At 39.6% G+C, this 23,810-nt stretch overlaps 1 protein-coding gene across 1 annotated transcript in view; it reads left to right on the top strand.

The window, feature by feature from the left end:
* The first annotated feature begins 13,836 nt into the window (after nucleotides 1-13,836).
* The window catches only part of SEL1L (SEL1L adaptor subunit of SYVN1 ubiquitin ligase), a 59,576-nt gene continuing 49,602 nt past the window's right edge, over nucleotides 13,837-23,810 (top strand). Inside the window, exons 1-3 of the mRNA XM_054448536.2 lie at nucleotides 13,837-14,074; nucleotides 20,028-20,065; nucleotides 20,792-21,023. Of these exons, the coding sequence (XP_054304511.1) occupies nucleotides 14,005-14,074; nucleotides 20,028-20,065; nucleotides 20,792-21,023 (340 nt within the window). The 5' untranslated portion in view covers nucleotides 13,837-14,004. The remainder of the gene's footprint in view (nucleotides 14,075-20,027; nucleotides 20,066-20,791; nucleotides 21,024-23,810) is intronic.

Below are 23,810 nucleotides of genomic sequence, written 5' to 3'. Positions count from 1 at the left end.
CCACGCCAGGCTAATTTTTTGTATTTTTAGTAGAGATGGGGTTTCACCATGTTAGCCAGGGTGGTCTTGATCTCCTGACCTCGTGATCCACCCACCTTGGCCTCCCAAAGTGCTGGGATTACAGGTGTAAGCCACCGCACCTGGCTGATTTTTGCACATTGATTTTGTATCCTGAGACTCTATTGAAGTTGCTTATCAGCTTAAGGATCTTTGGGGCTGAGACAGTGGAGTTTTCTAAATATACAATCACGTCATCTGTAAACAGAGACAATTTGACTTCCTCTCTTCCTATTTAAATACTCTTTATATCTTTCTCTTGCCTGATTGCCCTGGCCAGAACTTTAAATACTGTGTTGAATAGGAGTGGTAAGAGAGGGCATTCTTGTCTTGTGCCAGTTTCAAAGTGAATGCTTCCAGCTTTTGCCCATTCAGTATGATATTGGCTGTGGTTTTGTCATAAATACCTCTTATTATATTCCATCAATACCTAGTTTATTTAGAGTTTTTAGCATGAAGAAGTGTTGAATTTTATCAAAGGCCTTTTCTGCATCTATTGAGATAATCATGTGGATTTTGTTATTGGTTCTGTTTATGTGATGGATTATGTTTATTGATTTGCATATGTTGAACCAGCCTTGTATCTCAGGGATGAAGCCAACTTGATCGTGGTGGATAAGCTTTTTGATGTGCTGCTGGATTTGGTTTACCAGTATTTTATTGAGGATTTTTGCATGGATGTTCATCAGGGATATTGGACTGAAATTTTCTTTTGTTGTTGTTGTGTCTTTGCCAGGTTTTGGTATCAGGATGACACTGACCTCATGAAATGAGTTAGGGAGGAGTCCCTCTTTTTCTGTTGTTTGGAATAGTTTCAGAAGGAATGGTGCCAGCTCCTCTTTGTGTCTCTGGTAGAATTCGGCTGTGAATCCGTCTGGTCCTGGGCTTTTTTTGTTGGTAGGCTATAAATTATTGCCTCAATTTCTTTTTTTTTTTAATTATACTTTAAGTTCTAGGGTGCATGTGCACAACGTGCAGGTTTGTTACACATGTACACATGTGCCATGTTGGTGTGCTGCACTCTTTAACTCGTCATTTACATTAAGTATATCTCCTAATGCTATCCCTCCCCCTCCCCCTACCCTATGATAGGCCCCGGTGTGTGATGTTCCCCACCCTGTGTCCAAGTGTTCTCATTGTTCAATTCCCACCTATGAGTGAGAACATGCGGTGTTTGGTTTTCTGTCCCTGCGATAGTTTGCTCAGAATGATGGTTTCCAGCTTCATTCATGTCCCTACAAAGGACATGAACTCATCCTTTTTTCTGACTGCATAGTATTCTATGGTGTATATGTGCCACATTTTCTTAATCTGGTCTCTCATTGATGAACATTTGGGTTGGTTCCAAGTCTTTGCTATTGTGAATAGTGCTGCAATAAACATATGTGTGCATGTGTCTTTATAGCAGCATGATTTATAATCCTTTGGGTATATACCCAGTAATGGGATGGCTGGGTCAAATGGCATTTCTAGTTCTAGATCCCTGAGGAATCACCACACTGTCTTCCACAATGGTTGAACTAGTTTACAGTCCCACCAACAGTGTAAAAGCCTTCCTATTTCTCCACATCCTCTCCAGCACCTGTTGTTTCCTGACTTTTTAATGATCACCATTCTAACTGGTGTGAGATGGTATCTCATTGTGGTTTTGATTTGCATTTCTCTGATGGCCAGTGATGATGAGCATTTTATCATGTGTCTGTTGGCTGCATAAATGTCTTCTTTTGAGAAGTGTCTGTTCATATCCTTTGCCCACTTTTTGATGGGGTTGTTTGATTTTTTCTTGTAAATTTGTTTGAGTTCTTTGTAGATCCTGGATATTAGCCCTTGTCAGATGGATAGATTGTAAAAATTTTCTCCCATTCTGTAGGTTGCCTGTTCACTCTGATGGTAGTTTCTTTTGCTGTGCAGAAGCTCTTTAGTTTAATTAGATCCCATTTGTCAATTTTGGCTTTTGTTGCCATTGCTTTTGGTGTTTTAGTCATGAAATCCTTGCCCATGCCTATGTCCTGTATGGTATTGCCTAGGTTTTCTTCTAGGGTTTTAATGGTTTTAGGTCTACCATTTAAGTCTTTAATCCATCTGGAATTAATTTTTGTATAAGGTGTAAGGAAGGGATCCAGTTTCAGCTTTCTACACATGGCTAGCCAGTTTTCCCAGCACCATCTATTAAATAGGGAATCCTTTCCCCATTTCTTGTTTTTGTCAGGTTCTTTTTGTTTTGTCAAAGATCAGATGGTTGTAGATGTGTGGTATTATATCTGAGGGCTCTATTCTGTTCCATTGGTTTGTGTCTCTGTTTTGGTACCAGTACCATGCTGTTTTGGTTATTGTAGGCTTGTAGTATAGTTAGAAGTCAGGTAGCGTGATGCCTCCAGCTTTGTTCTTTTGGCTTAGGATTGTCTTGTGGGCTCTTTTTTGGTTCCATATGAACTTTAAAGTAGGTTTTCCAATTCTGTGAAGAAAGTCATTGGTAGCTTGATGGGGATGGCATTGAATCTATAAATTACCTAGGGCAGTATGGCCATTTTCACCATATTGATTCTTCCTATCCATGAGCATGGAATGTTCTTCCATTTGTTTGTGTCCTCTTTTATTTCATTGAGCAGTGGTTTGTAGTTCTCCTTGAAGAGGTCCTTCACATCCCTTGTAAGTTGGATTCCTAGGTATTTTTATTCTCTTTGAAGCAATTGTGAATGGGCGTTCACTCATGATTTGGCTCTCTGTTTGTCTGTTATCGGTGTATAGGAATGCTTGTGATTTCTGCACATTGATTTTGTATGCTGAGACTTTGCTGAAGTTGCTTACCAGCTTAAGGAGATTTTGGGCTGAGGCAATGGGGTTTTCTAAATATACAATCATGTCATCTGCAAACAGGGACAATTTGACTTCCTCTTTTCCTAATTGAATACACTTTATTTCTTTCTCCTGCCTGATTGCCCTGGACAGAACTTCCAACACTATGCTGAATAGGAGTGGTGAGAGAGGGCATCCCTGTCTTGTGCCAGTTTTCAAAAGGAATGCTTCCAGCTTTTGCCCATTCAGTATGATATTGTCTGTGGGTTTGTCATAAATAGCTCTTATTATTTTGAGATACGTCCCATCAATACCTGCTTTATTGAGAGTTTTTAGCATGAAGGGCTGTTGAATTTTGTCAAAGGTCTTTTCTGCATCTATTGAGATAATTGTGTGGTTTTTGTCTTTGGTTCTGTTTGTAAGATGGATTACGTTTATTGATTTGCATATGTTGAACCAGCCTTGCATCCCAGGGATGAAGCCAACTTGATCTTGGTGGATAAGCTTTTTGATGTGCTGCTGGATTCAGTTTGCCAGTATTTTATTGAGGATTTTTGCATCAATGTTCATCAGGGATATTGGCCTAAAATTCTCTTTTTTTGTTGTGTCTCTGCCAGGCTTTGGTATCAGGATGTGTTGGCCTCATAAAATGAATTAGGGAGGATTCCCTGTTTTTCTATTGATTGGAATAGTTTCAGAAGGAATGGTACCAGCTCCTCTTTGTACCTCTGATAGAATTCGGTTATGAATCTGTCTGGTCCTGGACTTTTTTTGGTTGGTAAGCTATTAATTATTGCCTCAATTTCAGAACCTGTTATTGGTCTATTCAGGGATTCAACTTCTTCCTGTTTTAGTCTTGGGAGGGTGTATGTGTCCAGGAATTTATCCATTTCTTCTAGATTTTCTAGTTTATTTGCATAGAGGTGTTTATAGTATTCTCTGATGGTAGTTTGTATTTCTGTGAGATTGGCAGTGACATACCTTTATCATTTTTTATTGCGTCTATTTGATTCTTCTCTCTTTTCTTCTTTATTAGTCTTGCTAGCGGTCTATCAATTTTGTTGATCTTTTCAAAAAACCAGCTCCTGGATTCATTGATTTTTTGAAGGCTTTTTTTGTGTCTCTATCTCCTTCAGTTCTGCTCTGATCTTAGTTATTTCTTGCCTTCTACTAGCTTTTAAATGTGTTTGCTCTTGCTTTTCTAGTTCTTTTAATTGTGATGTTAGGGTGTCAATTTTAGATTTTTCATGCTTTCTCTTGTGGGCATTTAGTGCTATAAATTTCCTTCTACACACAGCTTTAAATGTGTCCCAGAGATTCTGGTATGTTGTCTCCTTGTTCTCATTGGTTTCAACGAACATCTTTATTTCTGCCTTCATTTCGTTACATACCCAGTATTCACTTCAGGAACAGATTGTTCAGTTTCCATGCAGTTGAGTGGTTTTGAGTGAGTTTCTTAATCCTGAGTTCTAGTTTGATTGCACTGTGGTCTGAGAGACAGTTTGTTATAATTTCTGTTCTTTTACATTTACTGAGGAGTGCTTTACTTCCAACTATGTGGTTAATTTTGGAATAAGTGTGATGTGGTGTTGAGAAGAATGTATATTCTGTTGATCTGGGTTGGAGAGTTCTGTAGATGTCTATTAGGTCTGCTTGGTGCAGAGCTGAGTTCAATTCCTGGATATCCTTGTTAACTTTCTGTCTCGTTGATCTGTCTAATATTGACAGTGGGGTGTTAAAGTCTCCCATTATTATTGTGTGGGAGTCTAAGTCTCTTTGTAGGTCTCTAAGGGCTTGCTTTATGAATCTGGGTGCTCCTGCATTGGGTGCATATATATTTAGGATAGTTAGCTCTTCTTGCTGAATTCATCTGTTTACCACTATGTAATGGCCTTCTTTGTCTGTTTTGATCTTTGTTGGTTTAAAGTCTGTTTTATCAGAGACTAGGATTGCACCCATTTGTTTTTTTTTTTTCCATTTGCTTAGTAGATCTTCCTCCATCCCTTTATTTTGAGCCTATGTGTGTCTTTAAATGTGAGATGGGTCTCCTGAAAACAGCACACGGACGGTTCTTTACCCTTTATCCAGTTTGCCAATCTGTGTCTTTTAATTGAGGCATTTAGCCCATTTACATTTAATGCTAATATTGTTATGTTTGAATTTGATCCTGTCATTATGAGGCTAGCTGGTTATTTTGCCTGTTAGTTGATGCAGTTTCTTCATAGTGTCAACAGCCTTTACAATTTGCTATGCTATCGCAGTGGCTAGCACTGGTTTTTCCTTTCCACATTTAGGCTTCCTTCAGGAACTCTTGTAAGGCAGGCCTGGTGGTGACAAAATCTCTCAGCATTTGCTTGTCTGTAAAGGATTTTATTTCTCCTTCACTTATGAAACTCAATTTGGCTGGATATGAAATTCTGGGTTGAAAATTTTTTTCATTAAAAATGTTGAATATTGGCCCCTGCTCTCTTACAGCTTGCAGGGTTTCTGCAGAGAGATCCACTGTTAGTCTGATGGGCTTCCCTATGTGGGTAACCCGACCTTTTTCTCTGGCTGCCCTTAACATTTTTTTCCTTCATTTCAACCTTGGTGAAACTGAAAATTATATGTCTTGGGGTTGCTCTTCTGAAGGAGTACTTTGTAGTCTTTTCTGTATTTCCTGAATTTGAATGTTGGCCTTTCTTGCTAGGTTGGGGAAGTTCTCCTGGATAATATCATGAAGAGTGTTTTCCAACTTGGTTCCATTCTTCCCATCACATAGTCCCATATTTCTTGGTGGTTTCATTCATTCCTTTTCATTCTTTTTTCTCTAATCTTGTCTTCACACTTTATTTCATTAAGTTGATCTTCAATCTCTGATATCCTTTCTTCCACTTGATCGATTTGACTATTGATACTTGTGCATGCTTCACGAAATTCTCATGCTGTGTTTTTCAGTTCCATCAGGTCATTTATGTTTTTCTCTAAACTGGTCATTCTAGTTAGCAATTCCTCTAACCTTTTTTCAAGGTTCTTAGCTTCCTTGCATTGGGTTAGAACATGCTCCTTTAGCTCAGAGGAGTTTGTTATTACCCACCTTCTGAAGCCTACCTGTCAATTCGTCAAACTCATTCTCCATCCAGTTTTGTTCCCTTGCTGGTGAGGAGTTGTGATCCTTTGGGGGAGAAGAGGCATTCTGGTTTTTGGAATTTTCAGCCTTTTTGTGCTGGTTTTTCTTCATCTTCATGGATTTATCTACCTTTGGTCTTTGATGTTGGTGACCTTCAGATGGGGTCTCTGAGTGGACGTCCTTTTTGTTGATGTTGATGCTATTCCTTTCTGTTTGTTAGTTTTCCTTCTAACAGTCAGACCCCTCTACTGCAGTTCTGCTGGAGTTTGCTGGAGGTCCACTCCGGACCCTGTTTTCCTGGGTATCACCAGTGGAGGCTGCAGAACAGCAAAGATTGCTGCCTGTTCCTTCCTCTGGAAGCTTTGTCCCAGAGGAGCACTGGCCAGATGCCAGCAGGAGCTCTCCTGTATGAGGTGTCTCCTAGTCAGGAGGCAAGGGAGTCAGGGACCCACTTGAGGAGGCAGTCTGTCCCTTAGCAGAGCTCGACCACTGTGCTGGGAGATCCACTGTTCTCTTCAGAGCCAGCAGGCAGGAACACTTAAGTCTGCTGAAGCTGTGCCCACAGCCGCCCCTTCCCCCAGGTGCTCTGTCCCAGGGAGATGAGAGTTTTATCTATAAGCCACTGACTGGGGCTGCTGCCTTCCCTTCAGAGATGCCCTGCCTGGAGAGTAGGAATCTAGAGAGGCAGTTTGGCCACAGCAGCTTTGCTGAGTTGCAGTGGGCTCCATCCAGTTCAAACTTCCCTGTGGCTTTGTTTACACTGTGAAGGGAAAACTGCCTACTCAAGTGTCAGTAATGGCAGATGCCCCTCCCCCTACCAAGCTCAAGCATCCCAGGTCAACTTCAGACTGCTGTGCTGGCAGCAAGAATTTAAAGCCAGTGGATCTTAGCTTGCTGGGTGCCATGGGGGTGGGATCCACTGAGCTAGACCACTTGGTTCCCTGGATTCAGCCCCCTCTCCAGGGATGTGAACGGTTCTGTCTCTTTGGTGTTCCAGGAGCCACTGGGGTATGAAAAAAACTCCTGCAGGCTGAGGCATGAGAATTGCTTAAATCTGGGAAGCAGAGGTTTCCGTGAGCTGAGATGGCACCACTGCACTCCAGCCTGGGTGACAGAGTGACTCTGTCATGAAACAACAACAACAACAAAACAGAAAAACAGAAGTAAATCTTAAGGAGAGTAAGCAGCTAGTTCGGTGTCTGCCCAAACGGCCACCCAGTTTTGTGCTTGAACTCCAGGGCCCTGGTGGTGTAGGCACCCGAAGGAATCTCCTGTTCTGCAGGTTGCAAAGACTGTGGGAAAAGCATAGTATCTGGGCCAGAGTGCACTGTTCCTCACAGCACAGTCCCTAGTGGCTTCCCTTGGTTAGGGGAGGGAGTTCCCCAACCCCTTGTGCTTCCCAGGTGAGGCGACACCCCAGTCTGCTTTGGCTCACCCTCCCTAGGCTGCATCCACTCTCTAACCAGTCCCAGTGAGATGAGCCAGGTACCTCAGTTGGAAATGCAGAAATCACCCATCTTCTGCGTTGATCTCGCTGGGAGCTACAGACCAGAGCTGTTCCTATTCAGCCATCTTGCCAGCCACACCCATCTCTCTCCATTTCTAACCGGCATATGAACTTCCTCTGAATAAACCTTCAAGTACAATGGTTTTAATTGGTTATTTCAGCATTATATTCAAACAATGAATTTAAAAGTTTGTGTAATTAATTTGGTCATTCCCATGCAGGAGAGGATCTCCAGGCCATTACACAGGTCACACCTGGAGATAGCCTGTTTCAAAGTCATCAAAAATAGCATTTCACCTGCCCCTTTATATCAGCCTAAAATCCTCAGACCATCTGGCTTCAATCACTGCTCAGACCTCACAGCCTCCTACCTCCTCCACCCCTCCTACCTTCTTCTGCAACCATAGAACCCCTTGGTGTTTTTAGAAAACAACAGACATGCTCTTGCCTTGGAAACTTTACACAGCGTGCTCCCTATTCCTGGACAGCTCTTCTCTCCCATATCTTCATGGCTGGTTCTGTCATCTTCTTAAGTCTTTGCTCAAATGTAAACTTTACAGGGAAGCCTACCCTGACCTCCTCATTTTAAATTTTAATGCCCCTGCTCCAAGATTCTTATTCTTCTTCCCTGCTTTATCTTTTTCTCCATAGCATTTATCACCTCCTAATTTTATAATTTACTTATTTATTTTTGTCTGTTTTTCTCTCTATTTAGAAGGTGAACTCCATGGTTTTTTGTTTTTTATTCATTGCTCGAGCCCTCATCAAGAACCAGGTGTGTCACACAGCACGTGCTGAGAAAGAAGATAAAGGGCAGTCTCTGACAAGCAGAGTTGACCTGGCACTCAGAACTAGGGCATATTATTTTCTGATTAGACATAAGCAATCCCACAGAAAACTAACCCTAGACAGGTTACTTGAGACAAGGATACAATGAGACAAGGCAAAGTCATTTTATAACTTTAAGCACAGACCCAAACAAGGTCCCTGTGCCACCCACAAAACACCAAACACCTCCTGTCTTGGCCAAAACGAGTGACTGCTACTTCTTGTCTACTTACAGCTTTATCCTTATTCTTGTCTACTCTCCTTAAGATTTATTTGTTTTTCTGTTTTGTTGTTGTTGTTGTTTTGTGACAGAGTCTCACTCTGTCACCCAGCCTGGACTGTAGTGGTGCCATCTTGCAACCTCTGCTTCCCAGGTTCAAGTGATTCTCATGCCTCAGCCTCCTGAGTAGCTGGGACTACAGGCGTGCACCACCATGCCTTGCTAATTATTGATTTATTTCTATCAAATCATGGTGTTGCGGGAAGTCAGGGACCCTGAACAGAGGGACCAGCTGGAGCTGAGGCAGAAGAACATACATTGTGAAAATTTCATCGACATTTATCAGTTCCCAAAATTAATACTTTTATAATTTCTTATGCCTGTCTTTACTGCAATCTCTGAATATAAATTGTGAAGATTTCATGGACATTTATCACTTCCCTAACAATACTCTTAAAATTTCTTATGTCTGTCTTTACTTTAATCTCTTAATCATGTTATCTTCGTAAGCTGAGAATGTACGTCACCTCAGGACCATTATTGCACAAATTGATTGTAAAACATGTGTGTTTGAACAATATGAAATCAGTGCACCCTGAAAAAGAACAGAATAACAGTGATTTTCAGGGAACAAGGGAAGATAACCATAAGGTCTGACTGCCTGCGGGGTGGGGCAGAATAGAGAATATTTTTCTTCTTGCAGAGAGCCTATAAACGGACATGTGAGTAGGAGAGATATTGCTGAATTCTTTTCCCAGCAAGGAATATTAATAATTGATACCCTGGGGAAAGAATGCATTCCTGGGAGGAGGTCTATAAACGGCCGCTCTGGGAGTGTCTGTCTTATGTGGTTGAGATAAGGACTGAAATACACCCTGGTCTCCTGCAGTACCCTCAGGCTTACTAGGATTGGGAAATTCCAGCCTGGTAAATTCTAGTCAGACCAGTTCTCTGCTCTGGAACCCTGTTTCATCTCAAGATGTTTATCAAGACAATACATGCACAGTGGGACATAGACCCTCATCAGTAATTCTAATTTTGCCTTCGCCTTGTGATCTTTATTGCCCTTTGAAGCATGTGATCCTTGTGACTTACTCCCTGTTCGTACACCCCTACCCTTTTAAAATCCCTAATAAAAACTTGCTGGTTTTGCAGCTCAGGGTCATCATCATGGTCCTACCAATATGTGATGTCACCCCCCAGAGGCCCAGCTGTAAAAGTCCTCTCTTTGTACTCTTTCTCTTTCTCAGACCAGCTGACACTTAGGGAAAATAAAAAAGAACCTACATTGAAATACTGGGGGCTGGTTCCCCTGATAGAAGGCAGGGGCACTTCTAACAGCATCCAATCTAGAGCAAACCCAACTTCCTTAGTCTCTAACAAATCACCCAATCAAAGCCCAAATTCTATAATAGGTTCTTTCTAATACCCTCCTACAGAGATACCTTATGGTGTGTTTTTTTTCCATACTGCAATGAGTAATAAAGCCAATGTGCTCAACTACAGGAATGTTCCTGTATATTTGTGGAAGGAAGGAAGGTCCTGTGAAAATAATGTTCCTAATGCAACATTCACTAATTAAATACATTGCTATCTACTCAAGGGTTAACTGAATTTAATGGGAGCTCTAAGCTGTTTATCTCTACCTTATAAAGTTCACTTCATCGAGTTTTTATTTAAATTTAGTTATAATCCAGTCTCTCCCTGGAACTAGCAGTTAACAAATTTATGAAAATATTGGACCCAAAGATGCCTGTCCAGTAGGGTAAAAACATATCCTGGCCTTTCCTTTATCTGGTATGAGTCAACACTGCTCAGAGAACACACATGTCCAAAGCAAATGTCACTTCATGATGAAACTTGGTAAACAGCCTGAGGCCCTCTTCCCCCTTTCATCTTCTATCAGCTTCAAAGATTAGGTAGATCAAATATACTCCTCCACAATCTATGATCTACAATCCAAACTTAATGCTCTTAATTATAATCATGGAAACTGGCATGAACACCCAAAACTTATTAATTTGATCACTTTGATCACCTGCCATATGCTGGTCCTGAAGTTAGGAGGGATAAGATGAGGTATAAGTCCATTGTTCATTTACTCCAAGAGCTCAGAATATAAATAAGAAGATGCCAGGTTCTATCTCACTATATAATGCAAGAGTTTATATTTTCATTTATGTATGAAAACCTTAATTTACCTCATCTATAGGAAAGAAAGTACATTCTTTTCTAAGCCCTGAAGGGAAAAATATTCTGCTTCTTGCTTCTCCCTAATCCTGCCTTGGAAAATACCTTAATACAAATGCTGACAGTCTTGCCTATTACCAATTCAAACGGAACGCAAAGAAAAGCACAGGAAAGGATATATCCCACTAGAGTTGGTGACAATTGCCCCATTCTCAGGAAAAGTCTCTGGAGGTTGTCTCACCATCCTTAAGTGAGAAGCAAGCTGGGTTTATGTCCTCAACACGTTCAGGTTCTCAGCATTTGTTGATTGCTTGATTCATTTCAATGGAATGAGGTTACATCAGTGTCATCTGCATTAAAATGTGTTTATTACCTACCTCTCATTGCTGTGTTGCAATGCAGAGCAAACAGGTTTTCTGCAACTTGGAAATCTCTGACAATGACCCAGAATGCTGATATGGACAGACGGAATAAAGACAGCTGAGCAAATATTGAAGCAGTCTGAGAATTAATAAATAATATTAACATTTTGTACAAGTACATAACCTTAACTGAGAATGCTGGCAGGGAACCTTGAGGAGTGTGTGCACAGATTGGATAGGCCATGGAGAATTCACAACCTTTTTTCTAATTCATCTCATGCAATATAGCAGGCTGATAAAATAAATCTGACTTTCCCACAGCATATTCTGAACCACTTTGGAGACTTGGAACTTCCCCAGGAAGTCAGGTCCTATGAGAATTCTCAGAGCACGTCACTTACTCATTGCTGGCTAAAGGCAAAAGCTCTAGCAGCTCTAAGCCCTTTTCACATTAAGGGTATAAAACTAATTTCCCTCCTTCGCCTCAACCAAGCAATCAATAAGAAACAATACTATATGTAAAACATCCTACAATGTAGAAAGTGCTTTTATCCTGTGTCTCCCTTTTGAATCTCACAACAGACAGGCAAGACGTATCTATCAACCAATAAATAATTAACTAGTGCTAGTGGTGGCAAGTCCAGCACTATATACCCATACACAGAATCACATGATCATCTCCAGCCTCTGCATGTTTACAATCTGTTTATAAGGCAAGATTGTGAGTGTTCAATAGATTCTTAGAGAAATGAAGATTAATGAGGACAGATCTGGTTGGAGAAGTGTGATCCAAGATGAAATGTGAATGAAACTGGGAAGGATGCCAGAGTTATGGCTAAGAGAAAGAAGCAAGGGCAGTTGGAGAAAGGGTAGGGGAACCCTTAGGAAGACATGATTGTGTTAATGTGAAATCTGGAAAGTAAAAGGGAAGTGGCTATTTGGTCCATGCTGCACCCAGGACAACCCTTAAATATAAGACGTACTCAGTAAAGACAAAACTGAAAAAAGAAGTTGGGCCTTAACTAAGCAGCAAACTTTCCCCAGTTTTAATCAAACAGATAATCACTGGCTCTTCTGTAGAAGGCAGAAGTTTCTTCCCTGGTACTTCCCCAACAGAGTAGAACTGTCAGCACAGTTCCTATTTTGTGAGTAGAATAAGTTCTAATTTTTTTTATTCTGTGAAAAGTGTAGCCATTGAAAATTTTCAATAGGCATATGAAAGCAGTGTTTAAGGAAAATTAATATGGCCATGATATGTGATTCAGGCTAAAGGGAGAGTGATGTCAATGAATATGGCTAGAACTCGGGTGCATCATCCAGGTGAGAGAAAATGAAAGCCATTAGGGGAGTTTTCAGTGAGGAAGAGAACAGAGGTACCTAATAAAATAAAACAATTTAAAAGTTACATAGTTTAAGTTGATAGAACTTGATTATCAATAAGATGAAAAAGGAAGGAAAATATACCAGATTTTACTCTATGATTTATAATCAGAGGAACTCAGAGGGAACATTGTTAGTGACAGAAATGGTGATGAGGGCCAAGTAGGTTGTAGTAGAAAAGACAAGTTTGTGGAGGAGATAATTCTTTCCTTCATCTCCTCCGATGTGAATGAGAAACAGTGGTTGGTTTTTTACCATCTTCCTGAAAATAAAAGGCTCTTTCTCAAAAAAAAAAAAAAAAAAAAAGAAGGAAGACAAATGCCCAGAAGTGCTAAGACACGTGGCCAGCAGAGACTTTTCCAAAGCCCTTCACTTGGCTGGACTAAGTGCTAGGCCTTAGAGCTGACTGTGGGTGGATGATAGGGAAAGCAGAATGACACGGTTTGAGGAAAGAAGGAGCGGGCACACCAAGCCACTTCTCTGCTACTCAGTTGGAACATGCCTGGATTTGGTGCTTATTACATAGAGTATTTCTGTGCCTGTGATGCAATCACTATCACCTCTACCTCCACACACATGAACCTGGTCTCCTGACTTTAGTTAGGAAAGAAGAGAACAATGCAACTCACAAGAGGAGAAGGATGAGGACAAGTGTTTAAAATAATTTTTCAAAGGCTGTTGGCACATTTTCTAGATGATTATTGACTGGTGAACCTAGTGAAAATAAATACTGTATTGAGATAATCTGTACTGAGTGGATTTATTTCCTTTTGTTTTGTCGGAGAAAGGAGGACAGGTAGTGAGTTGCACCCTGGTTTCCGTACTTCACGGTACTGTTTTATCTAAGTTTTAAAAAACACCTCAAATTCAACTAGCTGTGGCATTTTTCTCAGTGCTCTTATCACTATGCCCAATTTAAATTTTTTAAATGAAACAGGAAAAGATGCTAAACACATTACAAGTTCTTAAAATCATTCCTTAATATTTATTTTGGGTCAATTTAAAAAAGCTTGTGAATCCATAGCCTTGAGTTAATATTTAGCCCAGGTGTTAGTTAAATTCTAACTTCAACAGTCACCCGCACTTGCAAAGCTCGCCCCACGATGGACTACGTTTCCCAAGAGCACTCCCCGAGTTAATCCCATGAAGCGCATTCTGGGAATTGTAGTCTTGGATGAGCCTCTTTTCTCCCAGTCTTTGACTCACGCCCTGATTCCGGTTGAACCCAGGGGCTACCAATTAGCTGGGGCCATGTCCGTGAGTCGTGGTCCAATCGGGAAAGCTGGTGTGGGAGCTTCGTACAATGATTGGCCAATGAATGACCCCGGGGCGGAGCAATGGGGCGGGCGGGGAGACCATGGTGATTGGACCAGAAGCCCGCGACGGCGGGCGGGGATTGGCTGTGCGGTGGTTCAGGGAAGCCTGGGAAGGGGCGGAGGAAGGAGACTAGAGCAGGAAGAGCCGCGGCGAGGCGGCGGTGGTGGCCGCGGCTGACTCCGTGGTGGCAGAGGCGAAGGCGACAGCTCTAGGGGTTGGCACCGGCCCCAAGAGGAGGATGCGGGTCCGGATAGGGCTGACGCTGCTGCTCTGTGCGGTGCTGCTGAGCTTGGCCTCGGCGTCCTCGGGTCAGTATCCGCCCCCTCGGGCTGAAGGCCCAGAGCCGCCGCCCCCCAGCCTCTACCGCCGGCGGGGCCGTGGGGTCTCCAGGCTCGGGACCCCGTTCTCCCTGGGCACACCTCGCACTGGCCTGTCACTCGCTTTTTGGCTTTGCTTGGCCTGCGCCAAAGGGGTTATTTAGGAAGGTGGAGTGGGGTGGAAAAAGAAGGGGCGGTCACCCTGCCCACACCTCTCTCCCACGTAACAAACTTTACGCGACTCTTTCTCACGAACGCGGAATTGACTCCAAAGGAATGAATCCTGATACAGGAGCCAGAGTGGAGCTTCCTCAATCCTGGGTTAGAGGAAGGGTCTGGTCTGGAACTCTGGGCTTGGGAATTGTAAGTTAAATAATTGACAAACCTGGAGCTGTCACTTTGGGGCAGAGGAGGATCCATCCAGACCAGGATGTTGACAGTAGTTTGGTGAGTTTGCTTAACACCTGAGATGGTCCCTGGTCTGTTTGTCTGTTTAAAAACGAAGACTTTTGATCTCATCGTAGCCACTTTCTACTTTTTTGAAACCTTCCTGAGAAAGCGGTGACCTGTCACAGTGTTTCTGAGTTGACCCATGTTTGTTTACAGTCATTTTATGATGTTTGGGAAAATCTTGGTTCTTATAAGATGCGTTTTATATAGATACAGAAATTTGTGTGCTTTTGAATTGATTTTCATTTAGCTAATTTTTATTCTGGTTCTGATTTTTTCCCCCTTTTTTTAATGTTTTAATCTGCCTACATTTGAAAATTTCCATTTTGAGAGTGTTCATGAAAACTTCGTCTTTCTAAGTGTTGATAAAGAAAAATTAGTACAGTAAAACTTTGGAATTTTAATCTGTTTCAGTTAACAGGACAGCTGTTCTGTGGCTTGACGTTTTGGGGGGACAACACAGAGTATAAATGTCAACTTTTTTTTTTTTTAAATAAATGTCAGCTTTTTTTTTAACAGAAAATTTCCCAGATGGTTATCTGAATCCCCAAATTACCTGTCCTAGTTGTAAATCAATGCCATAACGTCATTCTGCTTCTAAAACAAGAGGCCTAAACCTAAATTCTGTCCATGATGTGGTCTGAGATACCATTTCAAAAGCACCAACCCTATGCTAATTACTTTACTGCCAACATCATTCTTTCAGGTCCACTCCCCTCCCTCCAGTAGTAGTGATGGTTTGAGTTAATGACCAGATCTTTAGACTATACATAACTCTTGAAGCACTTTTAGCAGGTATTTAATATCTGATCAAAAAGCATGAAATGAAGCTGTTGAGCTTAATGAGTGGAGTACCTGCTGGACCATGGACCTCTTGCATTAGAATTCCTCTTATGGGTTTGTTAAACATTTGGTTTTAGGTCTGGAACAGCTCAGGTATGCATAGATTTAACAATCTCCATGAGGGATTCTTCACACTAAAGAGAATTACAGTAATGAAAGAGCAGGGTGTGTATCCCTCTGAATTTAATTGGCAGAGTTTAAAGAAAATTAAAGCATAGAAATTTTTCTGTCTGTCTTTGACTACATTTCATATACTTAGAGCTCCATGCCAGTGGAAAAGATATTTGAAGATCAACAGTTGGGGCTTTCAGGATGCTATAATAAAAGGCTTAACACTGATATATTAAATCCTTGGGTTGTATTGATGTAGGTATTCAAGAAATGTCTGCTCTGATTTCCATCATAGTTAAAGCTGTGCCAGAACATTTCAATGGTAAAGGCAAAAGCCTTAGCCAGAACTAAAACAAGGTAGATGTGCATGCTAAAAGGTAATAAAGGCAGTACTGTGCTCACATGAAGTTCATATATCATAAAACACCTGTGCGGGCCAGGCTCATGCCTGTAATCCCAGCACTTTGGGAGGCTGAAGTGGAAGGATCACTTGAGCCCAGGAGTTGAAGACCAACCTGGGCAATATGGCGAAACCCCATCTCTACGTAACTCCAGGTGTGGTGGCACACACGTGTAGTTCCAGCTACTCGGGAGGCTGAGGTGGCAGGATGGAGTGAGCCCCAGGAGGTTGAGGCTGCACTGAGCTGTGATTATGCCACTGCACTCCAGCCTGGACAATAGAGCAAGACTCTGTCTCAAAAAAAAAAAAAAAAAACCCTGTGTAAAATAAAGTTGTATAAATTAAGCTATGGATTTTCGATTGTGATTTTCATTCACAGGATTTCGGCCTCAAAGTTTAAAGTTTTACTCCAGTATAAAAATCAAGTTTTTGGTGATAATTTTGTGTTTGAACATTAGTGGTTACCCAGGGCAGATCGCATCTATCCAGGTGGAGTATGGTCAGCCAACAAAGAGAATCTTGATCTATCGCTGTTGGTAGCTGTTAGCTAGTATCATGTTTTAGAAGCATGTAAAAATATGATATAGTCACATGCTACATAATGACATTTTGGTCAACAATGAACCCCATGTAAGATGGTGGCCCTGTAAGAATACAATGGAGCTGAAAAATTCCTGTCACCTAGTGACATTGTAGCCATTGTAACATGGTAGCACACTTTTAAAAAAATAAATTTAGTGTAGTTTAAGTGTACAGTGTTTACAGTAGTGTACAGTAACATCCTAGGCTTCACATTTACTCACTCACTCACCCACAGCAACTCTTAATCCTGCAAGTTCCATTTATGGTAAGTGCCTTAGACACGTATATGTTTTTTAGTCTTTTACACCATATTTTTACTGTAGCTTTTCTATGTTTAGCTATGTTTATGTACACAAATACTTACTGTTATGGTGCAGTTGCCTACAGCAGTCTGTATAGTCACGCGCTGTACAGATTTGTAGCTTAGGAACAACAGGCTACACTATATAGCCCAGGTATGTAGAAGGCCATCCCATTTAGGTTTATTTAAGTATACAAAAAGGAAATCGCTCAGTGATAACACTTTTCAGAACATATCCTGGTCATTAACACATGGCTAATATTGGAAACATTTTCTCTTTTCTATTAGTAAATTTAAAGGAGGACACTAAAAAGATATTTCTTCATTTTCTCAGGATAATAGTGAAAAAGTTACAATTTTTCTCACAAATGCATGTTTTCTTATTTTTGGCAGGAAGAGGCAAATGGCTTAACCTTTTTTTTTTCTTTGTGCCAAGCAGTGTTAGTCATTTTAGTTAGGTCCACTGCCAGGTATTTCAGGTAATAATTATAAATTCAGAGAGTAGTTTTGAGGTAGCAGAGGATGTTTAATTTCACTGTTTTGGTTGTTCCTTAAAATATTATTGTGAGTCAGTGGGACAGAGGTGTTACCCCTTTTGACAGATTGAGAAACAGAGGCTGAGCAAGCTTTTGTTATTGAACCATGTGTGTCAGAATTAACATGTGATGAAGCCAGGTTCCAGACCTAGCTCTCCAGGTCTCAGAATTGAAGAAATTTAGAATCGAGAGTATCTTAGGATCTGTACCAATTTAGAGCTAAAGCAGAGAACAGGATATCTGGTCTGTTTTCACCAAACTCTTTAGACTTTCTGTCTTTAAAGGTTATCAGTCTGTTTAATTTACATGATGAATGGAAAAATGATTTTGTAGTGGTCACTTTTCCCTGAAAGCATATCTCTGGTACTTTGCAGTTTTGTTAGCTAATACAATAAAAATAAAAACTGGTCCTTTTCAAAGGAAGGTGTACAATTAATAAAATAATATGAACCATTTGGATGTGATGCTGATGAGCGAGAAATGCATAACTTAATCCTTTTGCATTTTTTCTTGTTGCTTGATATCTGTGTTCTGATGAGAACATTACTATTTGCTTTTTATTTATGCATAACTTCAGTCTCTTTAATCCTTACCTGAATACTACTTATCAGAAGTTCCTAGGTTATAAACAACTCTTTAAAAAGTGTTGTGTGAGTGTTTATATCAGTTTGAAAAAGAAAATAGCTTATGCTTTGAGACTACCACCTGGAGTAGGCTTTCCCAGTTTAGTAACTGAGAATTATCTTATCCACCAGTAATATTAGCATATAGTCCAGGTTGCGAAGAGAGAGGGAGAGAAAGAGAAGCATGATGCAATTCACATGAAATAACCCTGATGTTACAAATCATGTTTCTTGGAGTTCGAAAACACGTTTTACTACTCTAATGCCTAACAGCTTGTGCTGTGTGAAATGTACATGTCTTTAAGTGTACTTACAGGTGTGTCTATATGATTCATCTGTTAGCTACCTATGTAACCTGTTGTGGTGAGGTACTAAATGTAACAGTTTAGTGATAGTGATTTAGAGTTCCGACTAATCTAAAGTTTCATTCAGTATTTGGGGATATTTCATATACATTTAAACATTTAATGTCTGTTCTTGATATATTAACTAGTTGAAGTTTGTGAATAATTACATATACTTACAGTACAACTTTGATATATTATAGAGATGGTTTTTTTTTTATTTATCCAAACATTTGCTGAGAATGGAATTTGAACCACATGTTAGAAATTGGGCTTTTGGTAATACTTGTGAAGAAGTTAGCATGAAGGACAATTGTTAATTAACTGACATCATTGCCTAATGTTATGGGCGCTGTGGGACTAATATGTGGCATACCCTTCTCTCCACTTGCCAGAAGTAGAACATACTTTGAAGGTAATCTAAAAGTAGGTGAATATGAATAGTAGCTGTAATTTAAATTTTCTTTGACTTGACAGCACTTTCATATATGGCAAAACCTCACTAGTGGACTAGTTTCCTCAGATATTCAAAAGAAATATTGTGAGGTAGTGTCTTGTATTTTGTGCATAATTGAGTTGGTTATACTTCTTAGTCTTAACTCAATACTTTGATAACAAACTCTTAACACGGGTTTTTTGTTATATTTTAGAGTTGCAAATTACAAATGATATTTAGGATATAGCCATATGAAGTAAAGTATAAATGACAACTATAGTAGCACATTTTCTAGTAAAAAATCACATGGTCTTACAGGGTTTTGTCTACTGGTTAATTTCTCATACAGCTTATGGAGCAGGTAAAACTGAAACTCACTCCTGAATAAAATCAGGTAATTTTAAGAGCAAGAGGGAAACTTAAAGATGATCTGACAGATTCGCTGTTTTAAACTGGCAAGGAGTACAAAAATCAAGCATTTGCATCTGAACATTGAGTTGTTGCATGTGTTTATGTAAGAGCAGGAAGAAGAGTAACAAGCAGCCAGAAAAGTAATAGTCAGAAAACATGGAAAAAGTAACAGAAGGAAAATTAATGTAATCAGACAACACCAAAGCAGGCTGTGTGAATGTGTAAGCAAGGTGTAACCGGTGGCTGTTTTTCATTGTTTAATATAAGTTATTGATTTCTTACTACATAGCTCTCAATTGAGTGAATATATGATAGGACCATGGTGCTTTTTACCTGCATCTGGTTATCTCTGAGTAGAGTAGAACACAAATCCTAAATATATTTGTTTTGCAACTCTGCTATCAAATAATAATTCTTAGTTTCCATCCTTACTATAGTAGTAAACAATACAAATACTAATTAGCACTAAAATGGGCTACTCTAACTCAAGATCCTGAGCAGAGGAACAGAATAGGTGGAAGCCCGGAGTATGAAATTAGAGATTTATTTTTATGAACTTAGTAACTCATTCTCAGAAATAGACTAAATAGACCCACAAGAATTGGATGGAATGTGAAGAAATACCTGGTTTTGTTGATGGAGGCTGTTGGTCTTCCTACCTTTGTAACAGATGAAGCTAATGTCTTTCCTGGAGAAAGAGAGAAACTAAACCCCCAACCCATTTTTTTTTCCTTTCACTTGATCTTTTCTGAACAATTGCTGAATATAGCTAACTTTAAAATAATTCTAGGTTTATTTATCCAATGTTTGATTATTATTTGCTATATTTTTCAAATGTTTTCTTTTAATAATAACTATAATTTCCCAACAAGAAAGATTACTAAACTGTCTTAAAATTTCTTTGCAGATGAAGAAGGCAGCCAGGATGAATCCTTAGATTCCAAGGTATGTACTAAAATGTGTATTGGCCAGTATTTGCTGCCTGATTTAAAAGCATGAATTATGTATCTTAGAAAGGATATGAGATCTGCAACTTTTGAGTAACAATTGAATTAAAAAGGACAGAAAAAGACAGATGGTGTTAGTATTAGTTCTAGTTTTTCTGGAGGAAGAAAAAATTACTGACCTACAAGAGGGAATAGTAAATATTTAATTTCAACTTGAATGTGCTCTGTGTGTGTGTGTGTGTGTGTGTCTAAGTTTGAAGATTTAACTTGTGTCATTTGTTTCCACTTTCCAGTTTTCAAAAAGAAATCCAGTGAGCTAATGCACTTATTGGTTGATTGAGCTCTCCCATCCAAGTACTAACCAAGCCCAACCCTGCAGTCAGTTATGAGCTCTGATCTTTAGATTTGAGGGAATGTAGATAAAAGCAGGAAGTAGATGTATAAGGTAGGTGGGGGGCATGTGGAGGAAAACCAAACCCAGACTTTGGGAATTAAGGAAGGCTTCTGGGGGAAATAACATCTAAGTTGAAATTCAAAAAGGCTACAAGTTAGGTGATGAAGGAAGGCACATGATGGACACATGCCAAAGCCTATCGAGATGAGTGAGTGTGGCACTTCAGGGAGCTGAAGGAGATGTGATATCTGGATTAGTAAAAATAACGGTCAAATAGGGTTGGGGAAAGTCTTGGCATTGTTGATAACTAAAAATACTTTATATTCTCAGACTACTTTGACATCAGATGAGTCAGTAAAGGACCATACTACTGCAGGCAGAGTAGTTGCTGGTCAAATATTTCTTGATTCAGAAGAATCTGAATTAGAATCCTCTATTCAAGAAGAGGAAGACAGCCTCAAGAGCCAAGACGGGGAAAGTGTCACAGAAGATATCAGCTTTCTAGAGTCTCCGAATCCAGAAAACAAGGACTATGAAGAGCCAAAGAAAGTACGGAAACCAGGTAGTCTGGACATTTTCCTTGCTTTTTGGTTTATGTAGGAGACAACTGAAAATTTTAAGCTAATGAATAAAGAGGCTGAAGAAGACTGACTTCACTGATTATTACCCACAAATAGTATATGGAGTGCAGTTTGGTGAGAATTTCTAGATTTTAATATACCAAAGTTATTCACTTAACAGATTTGACCCAAGTTACATAAGCTGAATTCAATTGATGAGATTGCATTTATTTTTTTATTAATATCCTAACGTTTCTTTTTGGACTCCAGTATGTAAATACATTTCTCACTGAGAAATTTAAGAAAAAAATCTGTCAGGGTAGCATACAAAACAGAAACTCAGGAAGAACTGTCTAACATGCCACTATGGTTATTTTCAGGATTGTGGTAGGATTATTACTACAATAACCTTGTCTATCATCCTAGGTAATTTGATTAGGTGTTTACACTCAGCCAACGCTTGTGTGTGCTTCCATCCTATTCTAACTTTCACAATCTTGAAACCTCTACTTTTCAATTTAAAACTTGACCTTTTTCACAATAGTCTTCTAAATATTAATGCTTTTAAAAATTATTAATGTATCCATTCTGCCATGTCCTGCTGCCCTTCTGTCATTTATTATTTCAATGATCGCTGCCTTATCTGTTTATTATTCCATTACTAACCACTCTCAGGAATTGATCCAAATTTGAACTTTTAAAAAAAATGGAATTTTTTTTTTACTACAAATATACCATTCTCATGAATAGAAAACTATTTTTAAAAAATTAAAAGTACCTGAATCCCATCAACTAGAAATAACAGCTACTCACATCATGGAGAATATTCCCTCAGGATTTTTTTAGGTGTATCAGTAGTTTTAAGAAAAGTAAATTGGGTCAAAATGTGTATTCTGTGTTGCAGCCTGCGTTTTGCACTTAACAGTTTATCATAAATGTTTTTCCATGCCATTTAGCTTTTTTGCAATTTGATAGTTAATGGCTATAAAAAATTGTATATGTAGATATACGGTACCATAAACCAAACGTTTACGTTTTGCTGGGAGATCATTTTAGATGTATCTTTGTGCCTATCTGTGAAAATTTCCTTAGAATTTTTAAAGTAAATTTGCTGAATTGGATGTAAAAGTTTAAAAGACAGTTGATACACATTGTTAGATTGTTCTTCAGAAAAGTAATTCTGTTTACTTCCTTTGAAAATACCTCTTTTCCTGTACCTCACCCAAGTGTGTATTATCATTTTAAAATTTTTACTAAATATTATAATTTAATTCATTCTTCATTTTTTAATTAGGGATTTTTTTTTAGTTTTTATATTTTTTTTTAGTTTTTTTATTTTTAGTTTTTATATTTTTAGAGACATGGTCTCACTCTGTCACCCAGGCTGGAGTGTAGTGGCATGATCATAGCTCACTGCAGCCTTGAACTCAGGTGATCACTTTGGCATCCCAAAGTGCTGGGATTACAGGCATAAGACACTACACCAAGCCTGGGAAATTTTTAAACATGCATAAAAGTAGAGGGTAAAATGACGCCCCTTACCACCCCTCACTCAGCTTCAATAGACGTCAACATTCTGCTGGTCTTTTCATCTTTACTACCCTACACAGATTTGCCTTTTTGTTCTTTCCTAGAATATTTTAAGGCAAATTCCGCGTGTACTTTTACCTCTCTCTCTCTCTAGTAAGAATTTTCTTTTCAGGAAAATCACAGAATTAGCCGTTACTCCTTTTTTACCTAATACCCAGACTGTTTAATTTTTCTAGTTGCTTGAAGTGTCTATTTACAATTTATTTGTTTGAATTCATTTCCAAGCTAAAACCTAGGTTTCTCTTAATCTGTTGCTATTCTCCCTCCCTTGTTGTTTTTCTTTTTTTTTTTTGAGACAGAGTCTCGTACTGTTGCCCAGTCTGGAGTGCAATGGCACGACCTTGGCTTACTGCAGCCTCCACCTCCCAGGTTCAAGAGATTCTCCTGCCCCAGCCTCCTGAGTAGCTGGGATACCATGCGCATACCACCATGCCTGGCTAATTTTCTTGTATTTTTAGTAGAGTTGGGGTTTCACCATGTTGGCCAGGCTGGTCTCGAACTCCTGACCTTAAGTGATCTGCCCACCTTGGCCTCCCACAGTGCTGGGATTACAGGCGTGAGCCACCGCACCCAGCCACTCCTTTGTTTTTAAGTGTCATTTTATTTGCTAAAGAAATATGCAGTATCCTTGGTGCTATACAGTTTCCCACGTTTTGGGTCTAGCTGGTCATGAACTTATAATGTCATTGAGCTTGTTCCATTATCTGCTGTTTATTCTATAAACTGGGAGTTAGTTCTAGAGACATGGGTAGATTTGGTTCTGTCTTTTTATTGAGAGTATTTCATAGGTAGGTGGTGGTGTGTACTTTCTATTGCATTACATTGAGAGACATGTAGTATCTGATTTTTCCACTTTTACTGATGTTAAGATTAATTAGCGAGGTCAGGTGGTATCAGCCTGATCTCACCATTCTAAAGTTCCTCATTGATCTTTTGCCTAGGGGTTTTGGCAACCATTTATGTTTGTTGCCTGGATCTTTTAATTATTAGGGGTTGCAAAATGGTGACTTTCTAATTCTACCATTCCTCCTGCATTTGTTACCTGGGATTCTTTTATAAAGAATTTTCTCTCATCAAGTCTTTGATTACCCTGAAATATAGTCTCATCCAGAGAAAGCTAGATAAACTCTTATTTCCTTTGCACTGTTGTGAAATGAAAATTTGGTACCCAAGCAATCTCCAAAAGAGACTAATGAGTA

The sequence above is a fragment of the Pongo pygmaeus genome, chromosome 15 (genome assembly GCF_028885625.2).
Source record: "Pongo pygmaeus isolate AG05252 chromosome 15, NHGRI_mPonPyg2-v2.0_pri, whole genome shotgun sequence".
Lineage (NCBI taxonomy): Eukaryota > Metazoa > Chordata > Mammalia > Primates > Hominidae > Pongo > Pongo pygmaeus.
The sequence above is the reverse complement of the archived record's forward strand: the minus strand, read 5'-3'. Positions and strand labels throughout refer to the sequence as shown.